At 45.2% G+C, this 25,524-nt stretch overlaps 1 protein-coding gene across 4 annotated transcripts in view; it reads left to right on the forward strand.

Annotated features, from left to right (window-relative positions):
* Eefsec (eukaryotic elongation factor, selenocysteine-tRNA specific) overlaps positions 1–25,524 on the forward strand; it is a 199,557-nt gene that overhangs the window by 56,643 nt on the left and 117,390 nt on the right. For all 4 annotated transcript variants that reach the window (XM_021165245.3, XM_085840359.1, XM_021165246.2 and 1 more), the window contains exon 2: positions 17,297–17,504. In XM_021165245.3, coding sequence (XP_021020904.2) covers positions 17,297–17,504 — 208 coding nt within the window. The remainder of the gene's footprint in view (positions 1–17,296; positions 17,505–25,524) is intronic.

The raw sequence follows: 25,524 nt of genomic DNA on the forward strand, positions 1-25,524 counted from the left end.
TTGACTTGCTATATAAAGTGAAGCAGTACTAAGGAAGGTGACACATGCAGCCAGACACTAATGAGGAAAGAATACCAGATCTACAGCTGTGCCCACAATGTCACACTGGAGTCACAAGAATCACTTCAACTGAAAGAGAACTCACTGGAGACAGAACTCCTGGGGATTCCCTTAGCTGGTCACCACAGCCTAGTCACCCTAGGGGTTCTGTGTCCATAGCCTGTGGAAGTCACCTGTGTTCAGGGTGGATTTGTAGACAAGAGTTACCAGGTACAGAGGAAAGCCTCTCCATGAGATGAGACATACTGACACAGACAAGAGAAGTCAGACCCTACACTGGACCTTGAAAACACATCAGAACATTGTAAAAAAAAAGATGAGCAGATGAAAAAGATCTGAAGAGCCATTGCCATACCACTCAGCTAATTACCTCACCAGGCTCCCTGGCAGCAGGCTGGCCTTTATTCTTCTTGTTACCTTTTTGATGGTTTTTTTTGCCTCTGACCTTGACAGTCATTCGTATGCATATGTTTCTGGGATAGAGAGGCCAGTAGAAGGAAAAAATCATAATCTATGAATCTAGTACACAGCATTCTGACCAAGTTTTATCTAGTTGTTGTAATTATTCTGAATATAAAACTTTAGACCCTGATTTACAACAATTTTTGAACCAATTTCTTGCTCCATATCATAATTAAATAGTCCTTGCTGGCTTAATTCTGTTTTATGCTTTTGAGTTACTGTGTTCACTCTAGTGTATATGTTGTGTGAGTGTGTGTATGTGTGTGTGTGTGCATGCTCACACACTTATATATGTGTGTATGTGTTGCACCTTCCATCCTCATAGCAGCCTGCAGAGTGTTTTCATTTTAGATTATTCTTTTTTGTTGTTGTTTTGTTTTGTTTTTGAGATGGGGTTTCTTTGTGTATTCCTGGCTGTCCTGGAACTCACTCTATACTCACTCTGTAAACCAGATTAGTCTCATGCTCAGAGATCAATCTGTTCTGCCTCCCAAGTTCTGGGACTGAAAATATGCACCACCACATCTGGCTTATTGCAGATTATTCTTTAGAGAAAATTACTGGAACTAAGACTTTTTTTGGTGGGTGGAATGGGGATATGGTATCTGAACATGTTTGGCCTTGGCTTTTTTATTATATACTAAAGAATATGTCTGGCCTGAGTCCTGGGTTCCTGAAGTCCTTGGGTGCTGAATGTGTCTGTTCTTGTTGGACAAGGGCCCCACAGTTTGTTTTATTCCACTGAGATGTTTCAAATGGTTATGCTGGGAAGACCAATCATATGAATGCAGTTTTAGGTTTGGGCCAATGATAGATAGCATTCTGATCTTATGATCACTGAGTAGGGGAACCTGGAAAGCGACTTCAGTCTCATGGGTAGTAATCCAGTTAGCTGTATTTCAGTAATGAGACACCCCCACCTCTGCAAAATGTTCTGAAAACTGAGGCTTAGATGACTTCCAGGTTGGTGGATACTATCTGAAGTGCTGATATGCTTAGAAAGTAGTTTTCAGGCCCCATGGGGATGTGGCAGGGTAGCATACAGAAAGCTTAGACCCACACAGGCCTCCTTCCATGAGTGTCCTTCTTTGCCTAGTAATAAAACTTTATCATAATTACAATGCTGTTGATGAGTAGTTTTCTAACCTAAGGAGGTCAAAGAAGCCACCAGAGTTTCGAGTACCTGGTCAGAAGTGTGAGAGTCCCAGGGACTCTCAGACTTGTAATTGACATCTGAAGTGAAAGGGTACTTGCTGGAGACTGCGCCTTTAACTTGTGACCTTTGACGGTGGCAGCTTCAGGTGGTGAATGCCCCAATGGAATTACAGTGCACAGTTGTAATATACATATCCAGCTGTGGGTTTTTTTTTTTTTTTGTTGTTGTTGTTTTTTTGAGACAGGGTTTCTCTGTGTAGCCCTGGCTGTCCTGGAACTCACTTTGTAGACCAGGCTGGCCTCGAACTCAGAAATCCGCCTGCCTCTGCCTCCCAAGTACTGGGATTAAAGGTGTGCGCCACCACGCCCGGCCTCCAGCTGTGCTCTTAAGTTTGCACAAAGGTCTGCTTTTATCAACTGTGTAAAGTTAAGTGACCTTTAACCTCTCTGAGTATTGATGTCCTATGAAACAGAATTTCATAGCTAGTGACTTGGTGCCATCTCAAGTCATCCTGTGACACCTGGGAAAATACTACTCTTAAATTATTATTTACTTATTGAAATTTTTCATTTTTTAAAAGAGAATTTTACACGAGTGCTGTATTTATGTAATTTTTATACTTCCCTGTCTCCCTTCCAACACCTTTCAAATTCATAACCTTTTTCTTTATTATTGTTACGTATCCATACAACCTGCTGAGTGCATTCAGTGTCGCTGTATCCTGTGGGGTTGGATAACCTACTGGGGCTTTGTTCCTGGCGAGGGCTGATTCTCCCTCACCGAGCAGCTTTTGGCTCGGCATCTGGAGCTTTTCCTCCATCTTTGCTGGTCTAGTGTTGTGATTTCATGGGTTCAGCTTTGTTGTCAGACATAGAAGACATTATCTCTTAGTAGCTGTCCTAGTCCTCTGGCTCTAAGTCCTTGTGCCCCTCTTCCTTGTGGTTCCCGATCTTAGGTGTAGGATGCAGGGTGTCAGTCAGCTGGGTTAGGCGCCCTGCAGTCAGTTGTTCTTTGCCCTTTGACCACTTGTGGATTTCTGTAATGAGCTCTGCCTCCTGCAAAAAGGATTCTTGTGAAAGCTGTACTTGTCTGTGGATAGAAGGATAAGAATTGAGGATACAGTTAGGAATTAGGCTGTTTTAGGAAAGTGACAGTAGGAGATCTTCCTCTAGGGTCCTTACCAGCCATGGGTGGTTAGCTAGGTTATAGTAGTAGGCATGAATCCCCTCCTACTGAGCAGGCCTTCAATTAGGTGGCTGTTGATGATCCCCAATATCCAAATGCCACTGTTGCACTCTTGGGGCTCTCCTCCTGGGCTGTACGCTGTTGTGCCTTGTAGGTTTTACAGCTGGGCAGGACTATTGTTTTCTTATTTATTCCCTTGGCAGCTTGAATAGCACCTTCAGATACTCTTGAGAGCTAGTCTGTGGGAGAGGCTTCCGGGTAAGTTCTAGCTCTATTCTTGTAAATCCCATGTCCTAAGTATAGTTTCCTCAGCAATAGGTTCTTCATTTTTTTGGTCAGCAGCCAAGGGCAATGGCCATAACCTATATTGTTATGTTTGGAAGTCTCTTGGACTTTCATGACCAGCAAGGAGGTTTCCCTTGCTAAAATGTTTTCCTAGGACTTTCCTAGAACACCAAACATCCTGTGTTCCTCTGCCCTCTGTATAAATGTTGGTGAAAGTGTCAGGGAAGGAAGGGGTCCTCATTCACTGTTGGTGGGGTTGCAGACCAGGGATAACCACCATGGGAATCAGTATGGAGAGGTCTCTAAAAGCTAAAAGTAGATCTGCCTTATGAGCCGACTGTACCACTCCTTGGCATATGCCCACAGGATTTGCCATCCCACTCTGCAGACCCTCGCTCAGCCATGTTCACTGCAAGTCTGTTCACAGTAGCTAGGAAGAGGAGGCAACCGAAATCTCCTTCAGCAGATGCATGGGTGGTGAAGATATGGTAAATATACACAGTGGCATTCTGTTTGGCTACACAGAAAAATAAATTAATGAAATTTGCAAGTAAATGGAGGCAAATAGAAAACATGAGTGAGGTAACCCAGACCCAGAAAGTTAAACACTACCTGTTCCTTACTTGTGGGTCTGAGCTCTGACTCTTTAGATGTGGCTACATAGCCTATAGTAACCACAGAAACCAGAAAATAAAAAGGGACCTTGGCAAGGGGGTGGGGTGGAGCACTGGAGAGAGGGGTATGGTAGGACACAGGTGCTGTGAAAGCAGAAATGGGAAAAGAGGGCCATAGCCTGGGAGGAAAGACAGGCTGCATGGTACCCTGCTCAGGGAGAGTTTCTGGGCTCAAGTGAGCCTCCTTCCTCAGCCTCTTGAGTATGTATCCCTCCTTCCCTCCCTCCCTAATTTTTTCCTGCAGTATCTTAAAACATTATGAGCCAGGAGTGGTGGCACACGCCTTTTATCTGAACATCCAGGAGGCAGAGGCAGACAGGTACTATGGGTATTTCTAGTTTCAGAGTGAGACATGGGACTCCTACAAGAAACTAATGCAAGAAACTGGTAGGGTGCTCAGCTCTTGGGCTCTGCTCAGCCTGAGAGTGGAGCTCGTGGCTGTGAGAATCTTGCTGCCAGGGGTGTACTGAGACATTCCTTCATCTTAGAGGAAATGAAGGTTTTAGGAAGAGGTCAGGGGCCCAGAACCTTGACAAAACCAGAGTCCATACAGTGAGTGAGTCACATAAGAAGGACATCAGAACCAGTTGGCTAGAAGGGTCTAATAAATTGTGTCCCTCACAAGAACCGGCATTTTCTATTCCTTGGGTGGGCCACATGTGCTTTGCTCTCAGGAAGATTGGGAACAGCTGTCCTGAATCGTTGCTGTTGAGTCATATCTGGTCCATAGGCCAGCGGTTGGCGCCTCTGGTCATTCAGTCCCTTTTTAGCAAGACTCTTGGGGAAGTGCATGCTCAGCATCCTGTGTGGTGCTGGCAGCCTGGCTTCCGTGGCCTCCTGCTGTGGCCTTAGCCCAGAGCAGCCTCTCCTGGGCTTTCTAGCTCCTCTAGAAACTTTGGCACTTGCTTAGCATATCTTCAACTTTATTTTTCTCTGTTACTCCTCTGAGTTGCAGCGTGTGTATGCATGTGCATGTGTCCCTACAGATTGTGCTCCTTGGGGACAGGAACAGTGTTGGACTCCTGAGTCCTGGAGCTCTATCCATGAATATCTGAACAGGTGTTCAGATGGGAGAGGACCAGACTCATTTCAGTGCCTGGTACCAGGTGGAACTTGGGTAGCTAGTTTGCAGGTATTAGGGTGGGACATCTTGGAGATGAACAGTGGGGAGGAGAGCCTCGATGGAGATGTTTCCCTGACACTCTAGCCTGGCCTGCCTACCACTTCTTCCAGGGCCTCTGTGTCCTGGCAGGCCTCTCATTGATTTCATCCCTAAGTTTCTAACTGTTGGGCCCACAGGACATTGTGGACTCTGCAGCCTTTCACAGTGAGATGTGTTCCTGCTGCCCCTTCTGAAATGAGGCCTGCGGTGCCTCTTCAGTCCCCAGTCTCCATCCAAAAAAATGTCTAATTGTATCTTGAACTCATTTACATTGCTTGCTTCAATGGCCTCACTTGGCAGCTGAGGCCGTATGCTAATTCCATCCTTTTCATGAAGGAATTCTGCTGATTTTACTTGCTTTTTATGGTTGATCCTGTCCTTTCTTCTTCCCCGCCCCCCCCCTTTTTTTTTTTTGTCTGTGCTCTCCAGGCAGTTTTTCAAGCTGCTCTTTCACTGGCCCTGTCAGCCTGTTACCTCTGGATGTGTTTCTCTATGGTAGAGCTCAGTCCTCAGTCCTGGCCTTTCTGCACTTCCAGCTTAAGGCTAGTGAAGACTGCCTTGCTGTGGCTTCTCTACAAAAAAGGAGGGTTTCCTGTGGCCTGTGGCACACATCTTCCAGGACATGTGTGTGTCCGAAGCCGTTAGGAGGGTGCCACAGCAGCAAGAGCCTTGGGAAGGAGGGCCTGGCTTCTACACCAGGTGGGGCCTATAGTGAGGCCTAGAGCAGTTTCTGCTGCCCTGAGTTGAGCCTTTATCTGCTCATGGATAGATGAGGACCCATTCTCTTCATTCAGTTTGTTGAGTGTTTTCCAAGTAGAGAAGCCCTGGAATGGGATCTTCACTGGGCTGATCCTTACTTGACCTTGCACTTCAGGGGCACAGCTGTTCTCCTTTTGGTTTCTATACTCATACACCTTGTTTTGTTTGCAGTGCACCGGATTGAAGCCAGGCCTTATATATGTTATGGCACAACCACTGAGGAGTAAAGAAGGGTTTGACCATTGCGATGAGAGGAGGGGGTGCTCTTTGTGTGGTCTCAGGCTATATAACAGTCTGTCAGGTGATATACAGCTAAATATGGAGACCACATTAGCAGGGCTGTGAAAAGTTGTGATGTTCTTGTGTTGAAATCCTCCCACCACACCTCTCTTAGAAGTTGTCCCTGCGTTGAGTAACATGTGACTAACTTCGAAGTGCTAGACCACTCTGGCCTTGCAATACTTTTCATTCACTTCATGTGTAAGTGTTGAATACCTACTGTGTGCTGGTGGCACAAGGGGAAAGAGCCCGAGTCCCAGAAGCTGCAGAGGAGTGAGCAGTACAGCAGAACTGCCCAGGGGCATGATGGAGCTGAGGGAGGCTGATGTGAGAGGCACAGGTCAAGGTGCATGTTGGTATTTCAGGAGTGAGCCTGGGGCCTAACACCTCCTAATTAGCTCTGGAGGCACCAGAACTGGGGAGGGAAAGTAGTCAACTCTGGTAGCCCATTTGGAGATCAAGGTGATACTCAAGTTTGTGGCCACTTTGAAATCAGAGCCCACTACCATGTTACCTTTAGTTGACCCTTCTTGGCAGCTTCCATCCTTGCCCTCTTCAAGCACTGAAGGGCTCCCAGGAGCAAGGGGGTTCTTGTGAGCCTGTATGCTGGTACCCAAGCTCCTTCTGACACAGTAGGTAAAGGCCGAAGAAATGTGTTTGTTCTATTTCTTCCAATATGCCTTTCTAGAGAACATTCTCTTCAGAGAGCTCACACTGGGAGCTGCTGGCCAGACTTGGCCCATAGGCATGTTTGGTTTGGGCCATATAGTTTAAACATTTTTTGAATTGGTTGTCAGAGTTTAAAATTTGGCAAATTTTATGTAATAGTCCAGAATTTTGGCTTCTCTTGAAAAGTGGGAAGATCTGGCAGCTCCAGTCCTGCATTCCTGCCTGTCTATGGTGGGCGGGAGCTGGAGAGACTGTCCCCTCCAGCAGGGCTCAGGAGTTTCCACTCCCTGTGGTCTTGCTCTTTGCTTCATCACCTATATGATGTTCCCACAGCCCCAGAGGTGTTGATGTTTTGGATGACTGTACCTTATGCACTCCATTCCAGAAATGTAGGGCATTAATCTGTGAGAATGGTCTCCTGTCCCAGGAAGTGGTTCTGGGCTTCAGACCCCAGGTGAGGGCTGTAAATTCATCTGGGAGCTTTACAGTGCCCAGCAGGTGGGAGAAGCTAAGGCACAGACATGGAAAGGTTCTTTGACAGTGTCACTTAGTGCAGTTGGGGAACTGAAGTCCAGTGTGTCCCTGCGAAGCCTGTTCCACCATCCACTCTTACCTAACACAATGTCCCACAGGGCTGAGGTGTGCCTGGAACTGTAAAGGTGGAAAGGCTCCCTGTGGGATGGATCACAGTTCTGTGTTGAGAGGAAGAGGCCCCATTGAATAGACCTCAGGCAGAGCTAAGTTAAGCCTAGTGCCCCACATTCAAGCTGTGGTTCGCGCTGCTTCCTGCCTCCCTCTTCCACACTGACTGAGTACTTTCTGTATGCTAAGCAAGTCCTGACTTTTCTAAGCCCACATTGCTGAGGCATGTCTGACACCATGTCCTGCCAAATTAAGGCCTCCATAGCTAGTAGCTGGTTAGGAACGATGGGCTCTAATTGCTTATTTTCACAATGGAATTAACATGGGCAGAACCTCACAGTTACCAACATTTTGAGAAAAATAATGACTTAGAAAATGAATCAGGTGTAATGGTATATATCTCAAGTCCCAACAACTCAGGAGGCTGAGGCAAGAGGATTGCTGGAAGCCAAGAATTCCCAACAAGTCTGGGTAACATAGTGAGATCTTGTCTCGAAAACAAACAGAATGGTACTTCCCAGGTGTCTTGGTAGCTCTTACCCTCTCCTGTTTTGAGGGATAAGGTGCTCTCCTAAACCACATGCTGTTGCTGGGTGTATGACACACTGATTTGCAGTGGCTTGAGCTGTGCTGGTTAGATGGATGCTGGCCAGAGAGCAAGGTGTCTTGTGAAGGATCACCAATTGGGGACCATTGCAGGATTTAGACAGGAGTCTAAACTTTGTACTGTGGGGCATTTCCCCAGGTCCTGTTCATGACCCCAGGTAGAATGGCCTGTGGTGATGGATCAAAAAGTTCAGAAATTCCCCATCCCTGTAATGTGCACTGGGCCCGGGTTGGCCAGTAAGCCTGTCTATTCATTAGTGTCAGGAAGGTGCCCAGGCTTCATGTTGGTACTGTCTGGTCCTCTGTGCCCACTTTATCCCAGAGCCATAGCACAAGGTCTATGTTTGGACCTCAGACATCACCATGTGAAGTTTGCTCCAGCTGCTGGCTCCAGCACCGTTCATAGTTGCATTTCCACATCCCCTTTCACTGATTGTCCAGAAGTTCTGCATCCATATTTGGAGATTCATCTGTGTTCCCCTTCCTCCCCCAGCCCCTCAAGGTGTCTGCCAAAAGTCTGTATAACTCATATCATCTCCCAAGCTGTTATAGTATATGAAGGCAGAGGATAACTTAGTTATTTTTGAATACAGATTCTTAGCAGAAGTAAGATGTGTGGTGGGGGAGTTTTTATACTCACTGCATGAAATAGACAATATTTCCTGAAACAGGAGATATGAACCTCAAAGAATTTAAAATAAAACATTCATTTTATTATTTTTTTAAAAGAAGGAAAACTGGGGGGGGGGGAAGTAGAATAGTCAGTCTTTTTATCCTAAGTACAGATGAAATTGATTAAACCTTAAAGACTGGCCTCCGCACACCCGGTTTATTAATTGAAGAATTTCCTCTTACCCAGAATGGGAAGTTCACATTAACATTGAGCTTGCCCTGAGTGCTGGTGACACTTGAGAACTGAACATTTTCCACAATCCTATTTTCTCTTCGGTGCTAGAGGAAATCCTAAAATGGCTAAAATGGGGGAGGGGCAGGGGGAGCAGAACCCATACTTTTAAGGAAGCCTTCTTTCATTTCCTTGTAAAGCATGAAATCAAATTATAGCTCGTGGTCCAGAATTATTTTATTTCTACATTTCAAATTCCATTTTCTGCTCCTTCTCGCTGCTCTTGAACAGGGGCTGCACTGTTGTACAAAGTCAGCTGAAGAGATTACCCCAGATAGACTGTGACACAGTAGCTTAAGGAAGCAAGCAGCCAGGCTCCCCTGCTGGGTCAGGAGCCAGGCCCCATGAACCCTCCTGCATCCGGAAGGTCCATGGCGTCACCGCTCCTGTCCAGGGAGCCTCTGGTCTGTGTGCAGACCCTGGCTGTACCCCTAACTCTTCAGAAAGAGCAGCACGTGCAGTTTTCAGAGCCTCCCAAGTGCTAATGGTAGGAGGTGGCACAGGTGAGGCTGGTACTGATGTTCAGCTGGCTTCTGGGGGCTAAAGAAATGTCTGTTGTAGACTGCAGACAAGCTGTGTCTGCATTTATCTATCAGGGTTTATTGACTCATGAAAGAAGAAATGGGAGGCATAATGGATCCTCACCTAAGATTCCAGCTGTTCCTCCCAGCTGTTATATGCAGCTCTCTTCCTAGTGTGTTGAGGCATTCGAGTCACTTGCTAGTCAGAGGCTGGAAGAGGTTAACTGAAGGTGCTCCACCTATGTCTTATAGGGAAGCAGTCATCAACACTGGGTGGGTGACAACTTCTTAGTGCAGCTACTTTGGGGTCACCAGCACTTCATCCAGTAATCTCTCATTCATGCTTTCTAAGTAAAGTCAATAAACTCATTGGTTTCCCAGGGGACTTTGGAATCATACTTTGAGTTGTTATTGAGTCTGGGTAGACGTGGATTATGTCTCTGCCTGGAACTCTCCCTGCCTTTCAGCTCTTGGTCAGTACCTCATCTGTAAATCTGCAGTTTCCTCATCTGTAAATAGGGTGAGTCGGTGCCAGGCACTGTTAATTCTGTTTTGGGTCCTTTTACTGTGGTCTGTATTACATTGTTAATCCAATAGGTAAAACATGGGTTTTGTTTGTTTGTTTTTGTTTTGTTTTTCAAGATAGGGTTTCTCTGTGTAGCCCTGGCTGTCCTGGAACTCACTCTGTAGACCAGGCTGGCCTTGAACTCAGAAATCCGCCTGTCTGCCTCCCAAGTGCTGGGATTAAAGGCATGCACCATCACTGCCCGGTAAAACATGGGATTTGAGTATGGTTTTACTGATTTTTTTTCCCCTGGTAGTTCTAGAATATCTTCTTTTATGTGTGGGCTGTCTGTGTTTATTTTCTTTCCTCCTCAATCTCACTTCACCTCCTTCCTCCTCGAACCTATGAGCTTCCTCTCTTCTGTCTTTGCTCAAATGGGTACTGGACAAGTCCCTTCCATTGACCTGCTGTGTATTCAAGCCACCTGTCCCAGCATAGTTCTGAGCTTGCCCGTCCTGTGTTCTTGCCCAGCTAGAAATCCATTTGCTGAGTTAGGTGTTTGCTTTCTACTTTGCATCGCTGGATCGTGATGGGATGGAATCCTGTTGTTTTGGCCATGCAGGTGTGCCAAGCTCTTACCATAGACTAGAACTGTGGGAGTGCTCAGTCAGCAGTGTGCTGCTAGCTGTTGACCTCTCTGGCACAGTCCATTAAGTTGTTGGTGTTCTTATGATTAGTTTAAACTTCAATCCATTTGAAGCATTAAGGTTAGTATCTAGTGTGATTGTTAGAACTTTCTTCAGCCTTTAGATTTGTCTTTAATTTTTTCATGCAGAAATGTTTGAGTTTATGTTGATGAGTTTATCGACTTCCTGTTTTCACCTCTGAGCTATGTACCCTATTGGGGTATGTTTTACCTTAAAGTTATATTGCTTCCCTATGCCTTGTCTTCCAGTACTTTTGTGTCTTTATGTTTGAAACATTTGTGTGTGTGTGTGTGTGTGTGTGTGTTTTGAGACAGAGTCTTTCTATGTATCCCTGGCTGGCCTCAAACTCATAGCAATCTATCTGCCTCTGACTCCCACGTGCTGTTACTGAAAGTATGTGCCACCATCCCTGGCTGAAATATTTTATTAAATCACATTTATTTATTCTGTGTTTCTGTGTATATGCTTGTGTATATCATGACAGGTAGGCATGTGCTCAGAGAACAGCTTGCAGAAGTTTGTTCTTTTCTTCCCGCTGTGTGGGTTCTGGGAAGTGTCTTAGTGGCAAGTGCCTTTATCCATTGAACCATCTTGCCTGCTCTTATGTTTGAAACTTTGATTAATCTGGAATCATGGTGTAAAGTATAAACTGGAGATCACATTTTATTTTTACCAAGATGCTGTCTGTTGCCCCTAGGTCATAGTCGAGAGGCTGTCCTGATTTATAGATAAAGAGCTTGGCGAACAGCGACTACTCACTTGTGGCATCTCAGCCTATAAAACTGGGCATCGTGTGCATGCCCTCAGCTCTGGACCTTTCAGCCAATCTCCAGCCTGTATTCTCTTTTGGCATTTTTTGCTCTTGGTTGGAGTCCAACTCCTGCTTTTCTTGTCCATCCTGTTGAAATTTTCCCTTGATCTCTTACACGGCCTCCCTTTGTTGTTCCCTCTGTACCTCCGCTGCAGACATGGCTGGCATTGTTCTTCTGCGTATGTCCTTAGGTGGTGATGAATGCAATGGTCTCAGGTGGCACGTGTGTCCCGGGAACATTGGCAGATTGTCTTCACTTGAGTCTGCTCTCCTTCCTTTGCCACCTGCAGGGGCCTTGCTTACCTGCTCTTTGGGATGTCTCCAGGTTCCCAGAGGTCTCAGGAATGTGGGATTCTGGCCAACAGGTAGCTGGCGATAGGAAAAGGGAAAAAAAAAAAACTTGAAGTCAGACAACAGTTGGCTCTAGTGTCTCTTTGGCTGTTGATGACTGTGCAGGTTGGTCATCAGGTTTGTCCCTAGGAAGTAGAAGAGCCTCTACCACATGGAGCTGAGGTGAGGATTAGGGCTAACTGGGAAGTCACAAGTTCAAACTTGATAGAAGCCAACACTTGTGTAAATCCAGGGCAGGGGGTCATTGGAATGGTCTGCATAGGGTGTAGCTCAGAATGCATCTTTGTTCTCAGGGATCTTCTCCTTAGCTGTGTTAGATATAAGTCCAATCTTACCACATGTGCTAATTTGTAAAGGTTTTATGTGGACTTGTTGAATGGTTGGTGTTGGCCACGCATCCATACCTTATAACACGGTGCAGGCTAAATGAGTTCTGTTCCAAGCCCAGGCTCAGCTCTATCTGGTTCATCCTAATAGTGGCTGCTGTTTTGGGACTTTTGGCTGACTGGGCAGCCCACAGATCCCACTGGACCTCGGTTGGCTCTACTTCTACCCTGATATTCTGGGTATGGACATCTGGACCTTGTCCTTCTGAACCACTTGGTTCACTTACTTGGTCTTCAACCTCAAGAACAGGAGGCCTTACTGCTGCTTTTGTCTCAAGTTCTGAGTGATGGGGAGATGTCACTATCACCTACTCAGCCTTTTCCACAGAGTTCTCCATCCAGGATTTGGCTCAGATGTTTGGAAGACCCCCACCTCTGTAGGTCAGTTGACACAATAAGGATTCCCATCCAAGTGCCAGATACAGTGCTTCATGGGATATTCTAATGGAGCAATGTCAGTGGACTGAGCTTTATTCCCTTAAAATCTTTGCTTCTTGACCTTGACAAGATTGTCAACCTTTCTGAGCCTTATTTTTCATCTGAGGTCAACCTGTTTATCTCAGGATGGGCAGCAGCTAAACCTAAAGGAACTCCACAGCACATGTAACAATAGCAGCTGTGAAAATAGAAACAGTGATGGGTGCAGACATCCTGGAGGGCTGTTATGGCCAGGTTCCATCCTAACCTAGGTGCTGTCATCATTTCCCTCCTCCAGAGCAGAGAGCTGTGGTGCTGGTTCCCAGAGCCCAAGTCAGGCAGCCCAGAACTATGTATAACTCCAGCTTCAGAGGATCAGATGCCTGTGGCTCTGCAAGACACACACACACACACACACACACACACACACAGACACACACACATACACACACAGGGTGGGGGAGAGATAAAAAAAATCATTTAAAAAATAGGATAAGTTATCACTGCAGCTTCACATAGATGACACCAGTATATTTACAGTATGACTGGGTACCTAAAAAGTCAACAGCTGAAAACAAATTTTTTATTATTTTAAATTTAATATTATTTCCTCTTCTTAGAATGCTGATCCTTTTGATTTTTTAAAAAATACAATTTTACAGATTCTAAAATGTTTAGTTTTTTATGTAATTTTCTTCAGCCAAAACAATTTTTTCTGAACAGTTTTTTTCCTTCAATCCCTGAAAGAAAATTACATCTCACAGATAATTCAGACTTTGTTAAATGCTGACCTTTGTAAGTTTTTCATTATTTTTATTTTTGAAATGATTAAGATATGTAATCTACAGAATTGAAGATTGTAATTTTTTAAAGTAGGGAGAAACTTTAACCCTGTCATAATTGCTCTGCAAACCTTTCAAGGGTTCTGTGGTCGGGGTGGCTGATGAAAAGCCCTGATAGATGCCTAAGTATAGAGGGTCCCTTGTAAGACTTGGGTTTTTGTCTTATTTCCCACCCACTCACTCACTCTGTCCCTCTAGTTTCAGGGTGATTTTTTTACCCTGGGTTCGTGGGAATTGGGAAGGACACTGTCTGATTCATTCCATGAACATACTAGGGAGTTTGAAAAGGCAAGACAGGCAGGCTAGTTGTATCACTTCCTGTTGGCTGATCAAATGTCTGATGAAGAAATGGGAGGAACTAGGAGCTGCTGCTGGATACTGGGTATTTGCCTGGAGCTGACCCCAGTTTCCAGCAGTGCCCTTGTTCTCAGTGCGACAGTCAAGTGGCCCTGACCTCTGCTTTCCTTAGAAGTTCCCGGTGCTGGCCATGCTGCAGAGAATCTCCTGGAACAGAGCTGTGTGCTTGCTGCAACAAAGGCCACTTGTGGATGCCAGATAAGACTGCAGATGAAGCCTTGCTGGCTCCTGGTGCTTGGGTACTGGCTACACCAAACACCTGGGTGTGGTGGTCAGTTTCTTTTTTCCATCCTCAAGATGAATGAGGGAGGGACTGCTGTGTGGAGCTCATGAGCTAGCTAGAGCTCATGAGCTAGCCTCTCCAGCAACCAGGCAAGTGAGGCTCTGTGGATAGTTTTATGTACTGATAGAAAATTGGATTTTGAGAAAAAGAGCAGAGGAAGCGGGAAAGCTAACATTGCTTAGTTCACCCCAACAAGGGCTTCATAGCAGGGTCTTGTGCTTTACACAAAGACTGAAAGACCAAGCTTCAGGTGAGAACTCAGCCTGGGGTGAGACTGAGTGACCAGGACCATGGGCAGTAAGGCACAGATGAACATCAAAATAGGGTGCCTTGGTTCAAATGGAGCCTGAGTGGGAACTAAGGACAGGGACTTGTTGGGCTTCTCAGGTTCCCACGGGGACAGGCAGGCTGTACAGCACAGCAGATGAGAGTTCAGGTACAGGCATTCAAATCTCTGCTCTGATGCATTTACTGTATAACACAGACACTCATTCTGTGCCTATACAGTTCTGTTTTCTCATCTGTGAAGTCCTTGTGGGACTGACGTTCTGAGAACCTGGACAGTTGGAATTAGCCTGGCATCAGTGCTCTGCTCTGAGTCTGTGCAGACAGGTGCCCAGGCCATGACCCACATCCTCTTTATGGTTTGCCCACACACTTTAGTTCCTCTAGTGGCTGAAGAGCCAACCACATGATCTTGGAACCAAGCCCAAGGCTTACTATATGTGGGAACCCTTGTAGGTGGCTAGATGCATCTTATTGGTGAGATGGACACAGGCTTATCTCATGGGAGACAAGGAACACATACAACTAGGGGCAAGGTTTGTGTAGCCCGTGGTGGCAGGCCATGGTAAAACTACCACTGGTTAAAGAGAAGGAAGAACACGTTGATGAGTTTGTGTGTTAGGGGCAATGGGATCTTTAACAGGAAAGCCACTCTGCCAGGTCTGTGCTTCATTCTTTAACTTAAGTTCTTAGAACATTGCTAGATCTTAATGAGTCCTTACACTCCTATTTGAAATGGAAAGGAGTAGAGTGTGTGTGTGTGTTTCATTCCTGCCACTCTTTCTCACTCTTTTTTTTTTTTTTTACATCCCTTTGGATATTTCATGTGTGAAAGCAAATGCTCATTCATCTGCAGGCACACACGGGCACAGTTAGAACACATCTTATTCTGCCCTGTGCTCTTCTCCCCCTGCAGACTATTTTATAGTAGTACAAAGATCTTTTATTCTTGTCAGTGCTTGTGCACTATTCTATTGCATGGTATACCTACCTATTTTAAGCTTGTTCCCTACATTCACATGGCCTCCAACTTCAGTAACAATAGATGTGTTGCAAGTGTGTCCTATGTGTTTATGAACTTGGCTGGATCAAAGATTATATGCATTTTCTTTTCTTTTCAATATATATATATATATATATATATATATATATATATATATTAGTGTTTTGCCTGCATGTCTGTACACTATGAATAAAATACCCTTGAAGTCCAGAAGGGGATATCAGATCCCATGGAACTTGAGTTATAAGACAGTTGTGAGCCACCATTTGGTTGCTGGGACTCAAACCTTGGTCTGCAGCAAGACAGATAGTATTATTAACTACTGGGTGATCTCTCCAGCTCCAATTACATATATTTTGGTACTTGTCTCCAGGATGTTTTCATATCAGTCTAAAGGTCTCCAGCACTGTGAATCAGTTATGTATGTTTAGTAAGTTCTTTTGGATGTTCTAAAGTTCTTAAGGATGGATTGTGGAAAGCAAGTCTGAGGCAGTGTCCCTAGATAACAACTGACTAGAAATGGGATGGAGATGGTTACCAGAGGCAAGTTGGTATCCATTGCATAGTGGGGCCTTTTGCTTCCATTCTGTGAAAAGGGTTGTGGTAATACGTTCTGTTCATAGAAATGGGAGAGGCAGTGTCTCTCACACAGCAGTAGAGGGATCTGGAACACTGCCTACCCACCAGCGAATTAATCAAGGACATGTCTCATTTGATGCTGCTGTGCACACCTGTACTTCCAGCTGTATTGTATTCTTACCTGACCATGCAAGATAGAAGAAGAGGCTGGCAAAAGAGGACATCTTGTCCATGTCAGGCCTGCCTACAGTCAAACACACTGCTGTTCCTTGGGGCCAGGGCTTTAGCTAGTACTAAGTAGGAGTCCTCTGAGAGCAGCAGGCCAATTACTTTAGCTGTTCTCTTTAGTGCCAGGCAGCCATGTGACCTTGAGCATGTACTGCTGTGTTTTGCACCTGAAACAATATAATGAAGATTAAGCATTGCTGGTGTGGTAACCAGGGACAGAAGACCTTTTCTTTTCCTGGCGCCCTTCTGCCCCAGCAGTAGGTGAGGCTGATCATCAGACTCACTTTCAGAGCAAGCTTCTTCAGACTTGCTAGAGATCATAGTGTGGTCCTGAAAAGTCCCTATGAGGAGGTCTTGTAAACTGAGGATATAATTACCATTCATTTCAGAGAGGGATGTGTCTCTTTTCTTGCTTTCTCTAACTTACACCTTTTCTCTTTCTTCTAAATTATTGAAAATGCCTCCAACTTCCCTTATAGCGTGCATGGTCACTCTGCTTCAAAACATAGTAGCTGGCACTCTCCTATCACTGACACCTCTGTCATATGAGCACCTCCTATTGTCCAGCTCAGACATGCTGTAAGTATATACACAGCCAGCTGTGCATATAGCAGTTCTGGGTGATCCAACCTTCTAGAAAGAACAGAAGTCCCATAAACGGGGTGTAGGACCAAAGGTAATGACGGTGAGCATCAGGCTGTGAAGCAATTGTAGGCAACCCAATACTGTGGGGAAAAGCACTCCTAATGGCCCTCTTATCCCTCTATACATTGATGGGGACCCTGTACTTTTAAGCCTTGCTGTCTTTCTTAGTAAGGGCAGGTAGCTAGGTATTGGAGTCTTTCCTGCTCAACATCTCCTCTTGTTGAGTGAAATGAAAATGAGAGCAGTGGTCCAACAGGGAGGTGGAGAGCTCTGGAGCCAAGCATTCCTTATCCAAACTCAACCCTGCTGTGTACAGCCATGGGGTCCTGAGAAGGCCTTCAGCTTCCTTGCCACTCCTGATGCTCATTTGGTTGGATGAGGTGATGCCAGGTATAACTTGGACTGGCCAGGAAGTATCAGCCATCCCTCCCCATCTACCCACGATTGCAGTGTTTTTCTGGCATTAGGATGGTGACTTCCTATGAGACGCACTAGCCCAGCTCTTCTCCTAACCTTACCTTTTATTACCCCAGGTGCCCAGATCATTGATTTGATGATGCTCGTGATTGATGTGACCAAGGGAATGCAGACACAGTCCGCAGAGTGCCTTGTGATTGGCCAGATCGCCTGCCAGAAGCTGGTTGTGGTGCTGAACAAAATAGACCTGTTAGCAGAAGGGAAGAGACAGGCAGCGATTGACAAAATGACCAAGAAAATGCAGAAGACTCTTGAGAACACCAAGTAGGTTTGCTAATGAGAGTTCATGTGTAAGGTGGCTTCTCGTTTAACACTCTGGGTAGGCAGGTCAGCCTCCCTTCCTGGTAAGTGGAGAATGCCTGTTCACACAGCTGCTGCTGCACTAAGCAAGACTAGCATGCTTTTAAGATCCCAGAAAGCACTGGAGCATAAGGAAATGGGGTGCCCTCACTTGTGGGAGAAGCACAGGTGGAGGCTTGTCTCCTCTGGTGAGCAGTCTTAAACCTGTCATTTCTGAGTTCTGGGAAATGTTCCTATGTATGTACTAAGAGCCAGTTACAAGGCTACACCTTAGACCTCAGATGTGTGCCCAGCTTTCAAGCTCTTGGAACCAAGGGCATGGGTCCCATGCTGTGTTGCTCCAAGAGAACTCAGGCCTCAGTGCTGGAGCCTGGGGATTGTGTTCTCCAACTACCTGCTTTGTGATGCATCCATTGTCAACTCAGGACAAAAATTGAAGAGTCTTGTCAGCTCTGCTGGCAGCCAATCAGGGGTGGGGGGTGGGGGAGATATCATGTGATCATGTTCGGGCCATCACTGGCTACAGGGGGAAAGCTAGCCTGGTTGGTAGAATCAGGCCCACGAGAAAAAGAGGAGGTGGGCCAATGGGTTGTGGGGTTTTCCCAGGGAGTAAAAGGCTGTGCGTGGTTGAGGTCGAGTAAGAGGGAGGAGATCAGAATGTAAAAAGGTATAGGAAACCTCAGCTGCCTCTTTGCAGCTGGGGCAGCAAGGTACCAGAGCTACGGGCAGCATTAGGGAGTAAGAGTTAGAGGCCACAGGGCTCAAGGGGCCACAGAATTCTGATGTGCCCAAGAAAATGACTTAGTCACTTTGCTGAGCACACAGAGCTGGCGTGCCTTGTTGTTTGATGGCTCTCTCTCTCTCTCTTTCTCTCTTTCTCTCTCTCTCTCTCTCTCTCTCTCTCTCTCTCTCTCTCTCTCTCTCTCTCTCTCTCTCTCGACATTCCTTTCAGTCAGTTCTGAAGATTCGTCACTGGGAGACAGGGCTTCCTCCTCTGTGCTATGCTGCCTGAGACAATATCTTCTTCCTGTGCCTCTCCTTCTCCAGCCTGTGGAGGGCAAGCTAGTAGAGAATGTTTTTGTTTCCCTGTCATAAAGATTGATATGCCTTCCCATTTATGATTTTTTTTCCTATCCAACACCTGCAGCTCTTTCTCAGAATGCTCAAGTTGGTTAAATTAAAGCTTCAGCCCTGTGAATGGGCCATATATGTCATAAAAGATTTCCTTGCTCTGCCTTTTGTTAGCAAAATTCATCAATCTGATAAAATCGACACATTTAGATAAGTGTTGCATAAGAATTCAGACTTCGTTATTCCTAACGGAAGTGGATATGAGACTGTAAAAAGGAAGATAAAAATTATATCTTCTTTTTAGAGAGTTATTGATCTCCCTACCATTTGATTTACTTGTCAGAAACGGGCGAGCACATTTTTGGAGACTTGCATAAACCCCAACAGCGCCAGCTCACTTGCTTCATGGACAGGGACTTGAGGAGTCCAAGGGCACTTCTAAAACACTTGCAGCTCTGACCAATCACAGGGAGGGGAGAGTGCTCCTTGTTTTTAAGTCATCTTTCCTATTTTAATGTATTGGCTGGAGGCCAAATTATGAACTTTACCATACTGAAAGAGGAAATTGTCCTCAGAGAGGTATCTGAGCCCTTTCTCTCCTCCCATACCCAGAGGCCTGGCAGCAGAGGCCAGGGCTGTTGCTTGTGGACGGAGTCCTGAGGCCCTGTGCCCAGACTGAGTATTAAGAGCTCTGCTGCATCATTTTCAGTGTCGATTCCTTCCGTTTGCTGTCCTTGTTAACTAAATTCGAGGAACAAAAATGTGGAATGGTGGACCCCAACATAGTCAAAACCTGAAAAATGTTTAAGACAAAACTTATTTTTCTCTACTTGAAGTTTCAATTTTAATAGAAGATATTGAAAATAGAGAAAAGTAGTAAAAAGGCAAGAGTACCTAATGATTTAAAAAAAAAATAGCAGCTGCTGACATTCGAGCTTGTGATCTCCTATCTTTTTAGATGTATAGCACTTCTCTCATACTCATTGATCCCAGCACTTTGGAGGCCGAGGCAGGGGATTTAGAGTTTGAGTTCAGCTGGGATTACAGGTATGTGATACCTGTACTCTTCCAAGTTCTTTTGTTTTGTTGTTGGTTTTTTTTTTCTAAATTGTGGTAGAATACACTTGACTACTATTTTACCATCTATAGGTGAATAATCCGATGAGTCGATGCATTCAGCATGTGTACATCCACCCAGACCTTTCTATAATCCTTGTCAACTTCTCCCGGGTGGTAACTCTTCTGTCCCCTGCACAGTCTCTTCTGTTCTCTGTCTTCATGATTTGCCTGACCCGTAGTCATGTATGGATTTCATAGAGCATTTGAGTTTTGTCTGTGTTACAGCTTTATTAGAATACTGTTGCCAAGGCTTAGCCTGCTTTGTTATATTTGTGCCATGTGTTTATCTCCGTCTCCCCCCTTTTCCCCGCCATTGATGGGCTGTGGGCTACTCTCAGCTGTTGGAATGATGAACTGCTTATGAACTCTGATTTCAGTCCTTCTGGAGCTATGTACCCTAGTACTAGGAGTTGGGGCAGGCTTGTTCGGGAGTCCATATCTATCCTTTCTGAGGCATTTCTGAGATGCCCCCATAGTAGCTATACCATTCACACTCCCAGCAGCCATATGTGAGGCTCTGGGGTGTCCATAGTCTCTCAACACTTGCTGTTTTCCTTGAGGTAGGGTCTCACTGTACTCTAAGCCTACCTGTAACCTACAGAAAAGCTCTTGCCCCAGCCTCTCACTCAAGCGCTGAGATTATAGGTGCAGACCACCACATCTGGCAGTTTGCATTTTCCCCTAGCCATCTTTGCTGTGTAAGGGACCGACCACCTTACTGCAGTTAGAGTTTGATTTCTATTGTGTCTGGTGCCGAGATTGTTATTGGTCACCACTATATTTTGTAGAGAAATAACTGATTATATCCTTTGTCAAGCTTTAAAATGACTTGTTTTTTCATTGTTGAATTTTAGGTCTGCACATTAATCTCTTACCTGAGATATGATTTGAAAGTATTTTCTCCCATCTTGTAGGCTTTTTAAACTTTCTTTAATATACACAAGTTCTGAATCCTGGTGAAGTCTCATTTCCCTTTTGTTGCTGTTGTCTGTGATTTTGGAGTTATAGCTGTGAGACTGTTGTCAGACCCTGCTATGAATGTGTTCCCTGGTATCTTCTTCTAGCTGTAGTGTTAGCTCTTATGTCTGGGTTGTTGGTCCATTTGAGTATCTTTTGCAGTGGTGTGAAGTAAGAGTTGAGCTGCCTTCTTTTGCATGTGGCTTTCTGCTCTTGTATTACTACTTTTCTTCTGTGATTGTGATAAAATGCCAGGACAAAGGCACCTTATGGAAGGAAGAGTTTATTTTGGCTTACTGTTCCAGAAGGATAAGAGGAATCCATCTTGGCAGGGAGGCATGGCAGCAGAGGCGGGAAGTTGAGAGCTCATGTCCTCAAATGCAGGAGCTGGAAGCAGAAAGTGTGAACAGAAGGGGCACAAGGCATTGATTCTCAAAGCCAAGCCCAGTGATGTGCTTCCTTCAGCATGGTTGTACTATCTAAGCCTTGCCAGACTGTGCCATCAACCAGGGACCAACAAAGCAAAATATCTAAGCCTATGGGGGAAATTCTCATTCAATCCACTGCAACTCTAGTCCATTCATGTAGATTCCTTGTATGGGAGTTCCTCACCTCTTTAACAGCTAGCTTTGAGGTGTGTTTCAGAGTCAGGAAACAGAATCCTCATAGCTCTGACCCTTTTTGAAACTGTTCTGGCTGGCTGGAACTTGTACACTTCTGTATGAATTTAAGGATCTGCTTTTCCCTGCCTCTGAATAGGCTGCTAAAGTTTTGATAGGGATCTGAAGGTAACTATGGCACATTTGATTCCTGTGACAGTTTGTATATTCTTGGGCCAGGGAGTGACACCATTTGGAGGTGTGGCCTTGTTGGAATAGGTATGACCTGGTTGGAGTAGGTGTGTATGTGTGTCACTGTGGGTGTGGGCTTAAGACCCTCACCCTAGTTGCCTGGAAGTCAGTCTTCCACTAGCAGCCTTTGGATAAAGATGTAGAACTCTCAGCTCTGCCTGTACCATGCCTGCCTGGATACTGCCATGCTCCCACCTTGATGATAATGGACTGAACCTCTGAACCTGTAAGCCAGCCCCAATTAAATGTTGTTTTTTATAAGACTTGCCTTGATCATGGTGTCTGTTCACAGCAGTAAGACCCTGACTAAGACAATTCCTAAACAGTATTCTCTCCCAATCCACAAACACTGAATGTCTCCCCATCTGTCTAGATCAGTGGTTCTCAATCTGTGGGTTGTGACCCCTTAGGAGGGGCCGAATGACCCTTTCATAGGGGTCATATAAGGTGTCTGCTGATCAGCTATATTTACATTATGATTCATAACAGTAGCAAAATTATAGTCTGAAATAGCAACAAAATAATTTTATGGTGAGGAATCAGCACGAAATGAGGAACTCCATTGAAGAGCCACAGCACTAGGATGCTTGGGAACTACTGGTCTAGAGCTTTGATTTCTTTCCTCAGTGTTTCATAGCTTTTATTGTTCAGGTCCCTCTCGTAGCTGGATTTATCACTGTTTAATTTTGCAGAGGTTTTTGCAAATGTAGACACTTTTAGTTTCACTTGGGTTGTTATCTCTAAAATATGAAAACAACTCATTTTTATGTGTCAGTGTTATATGAATTCAATTCCTTTAAAATAACAATTGTAATCATGCCTCTTTTTTGTTCTTTTTCTTTTTCTTTTTCTTTTTCTTTTTCTTTTTCTTTTTCTTTTTCTTCAGTTTTTTTGAGACAGGGTTTCTCTGTCTAGCCCTGGCTGTCCTGGAACTCACTTAGTAGACCAGGCTGGCCTTGAACTCAGAAATCCGCCTGCCTCTGCCTCCCAAGTGCTGGGATTAAAGGCGTGTGCCACCACTGCCCAGCATGTTTGTTAGTTGGTTGGTTGGTTGGTTTTTCAAGACAGGATTTCTCTGTGTAACCCCAGCTGTCCTGGAACTCACTCTGTAGATAGAGCAGGCCAACCTGGGACTCACAGAGCTCTGCCTGCCTCTCCCTCCTGCATACCAGGATTAAAGGTGTGTGCCACCACACCTGGCTCTCATGACATATTTTTAATGTTGGTTTCTGTGTTTATTACTGTTTTACCTAGCGGGTTCTTACGTAACTAGCATTCTGTTCTCACCCTGTAGACGGGGCTCAGTCTTTCTTTTTATACCCAGGTGAACCTGAACTGAGCACCTCTGTACATCATTGACTTTATCTCTGCAGTTATTCCCTTGTGGTAGACTCTCATCTGTGAGAGCATGGACGCAAAAGCCACAGACGCTTAAGCCCATTGTGAACATTTGAACATTTTCCATATTACACGGGTCTCTGCAGCCCCGTTTGTCTATGTGTATAAGATGGATCTGAGACTTAGGATGAAGGAAGTGTTTCACTCTGGTTTTAGTCTGCAGGTGACTACTGAGGGAATTAACAGTAAGCAGTTGGACATCTGTGATTTTCACATGTGTGCCTTGTCTCTTCACCTCTTGGCATTTTAACCTTTCCTTTTGCTTTTCAGGAGTGTTGATGTCAGTGAAGACCTTGCTAACCCTTTGCCCATCACACTTGCCGCAAACGAGGCTGCAGCACTTGTTCTAACCATTTCAGTTGCTTTTGTTTCAGCATCTCAAGTTTCTAATTTTCGTGTAGTCAAACTCTTTGATTGTTTTTCTTTGTGATTTCTTTATCTTTGAAAGCATTTAAAATTACTCTTGCATAAACATTTATCAATGTTAACAGAAATCAGAATAGAAGATAAAAATGTACTCACAATCTCCCCAGTGCAGCAAATTAAAATGCTTCCTCGGAGGATCCCTGTCAGTCTCTTCCACATGGACATAATTGGAGGTGGTTGTTATCACCACATTGACACTGTTCAGTGTTCTGGGCTTTTCTGTTTATTTTTCCACTAAGTGTTATCATCTGACAGCACCCTTGATGCATCTTTTTTCCAGATTCCTGGTTCTTTCTTCTCTTAAAATACTTTTCTCTTTCTTTTACAGCCAGCTTAGAGCCCTGCTTTTCCCAGGCTCCCCTGATCTTGACAACCTCCCTGGAACTGGCCTTACTCTCCGTCTCTAGGGATTCATTTATGACTCTGTGTACTCTGCAGGCCTGCATCACACTGGTGCTGTGGCCAAATGCCACATGCTCTTGGGAAATACTTCCTCCCTGAGGTACTGTTTCTTTGTGAATCGGGAGCTGGTGAGTTTAGCCTCATAGCGTTTCGAGGAGAAACTCTTGGCAGCCTGCGTGTAGCAAGTTCTAAGAGGGAAAACTGTAATGAGGAGGCTTGGCACTATGCCAGGGATTCCCACACACAGATCATTAAGTTAGCTGGATCATACAGTTACCCCAGAGGTCAGTTTTGCAACTTGCTTGACTGCTGAGAAAACAAGACTTGATAAATGATGGCCATTTTGGAAGTCTACTATTCCAAACTTAAAATTTTCGCTCTGTTTGCTTAGATTTCTTTTACATGACTTATAAATTCATATATATATATATATATATATATATATATATATAAAATATGTGTATATGTGTTGTTGTTATCTAGGACCGCATGCTGGTGGAAGTCAGCCTGGGCGCACAGTTGGTGTGTCTGGGCCACTGAGTACTATGATATAGCTGTGTGGATAGACTGGAGGAGATGGCAGTGAGTGCTTGAATGCTCCTGGTGTCAGCCATGATTTCATTACAGGGCTGAGGGCTGCTATCAGGTTAGAGCCCTTCTTTTGGAACCTCACAGCAGCCTAGGGATTCCTGGACAGCTTTCCTCTGTGCCAAGATCCAGGGTGGCTCATGTGCTGCAGGCCTAGAAAGTAGTACAACTGTCTCAGTGTGGTGAAAATGGTCAGGCACCCAGCAGTGGATTGCCCAGAAGGATTTGGATAAAAACCACTGAATTTCCAGATATTTTATGGTAAATCCTTGGAGCCCTCTGCATGATATATACATGTACACACACACATACACACACACATACACACACACACACAGAACGAGACAGAGAGAGACAGACCAAGACTGAGAGAGAGAGACAGAGAGAGAGACAGACAGACAGAGACAGACAGAGACTGAGAGAGAGACTGAGAGAGAGAGAGAGAGAGAGAGAGAGAGAGAGAGAGAGAGAGAGTGAGCACTCAGCCCTAGACCTGAGGCTGGAAGCAGAATCAGAGTAGGTATGCTGCTGGGTTCTAGTTCCAGAGCTTTGTCACCTATAACAGAACTTCCTTACCCTGTTCCCTGTGTAGAAGGTGCTGGACTCTGGCTCCTGAAGGGCTGATGGTACCCTAGGCCTCTGGCAGCCCTGGCCGGTTCCTAGTTTTTTATTGTAGGGACCCAAGCCCTGCTCCTAGGCATTGGGATTCTTTGCTGAGCATGTGTCTAGTTCTGTGTATAGAGCAGGGCTGGGGTATTTACTTTTATTTTGCTTTTTGATTTTATGTATTAGCTAGAGAGAGGCCTGCAGGTGCAAGAGCCCAAGAAGTCAGGGACTCTCTTGAGGACATGAAGGACATATGTAGGAATAGGCTTTGGTGATGTGTCAAGAAGCAGGGATCAGAAGAAAGCATCTATTTCTATTAGTGTCACATAGAGGTAGAAACTCTGGCAAGGGCTCTAGCCCCTTGCTTGTCCATGGCTCCAGGAATCCTTGGGTTCAGTTGTGTGCCATTTGTACAGCCTGGCACAAGTGAGATTTCATCAGAACCTCACTTAAGAAAACTTATTATAAGAAAACCAGGGTGAAAGGAGGGGAAGAATAAAGCCGCGGGTGGGGGTGGGGCAGAATCAGGTGTGGGAGGAGACAGGGGAGAAGTACAGAGGATTGGG

The sequence above is a fragment of the Mus caroli genome, unplaced genomic scaffold, assembly GCF_978045245.1.
Source record: "Mus caroli unplaced genomic scaffold, Mus_caroli_1 scaffold_7, whole genome shotgun sequence".
In the NCBI taxonomy this organism is placed as follows: domain Eukaryota; kingdom Metazoa; phylum Chordata; class Mammalia; order Rodentia; family Muridae; genus Mus; species Mus caroli.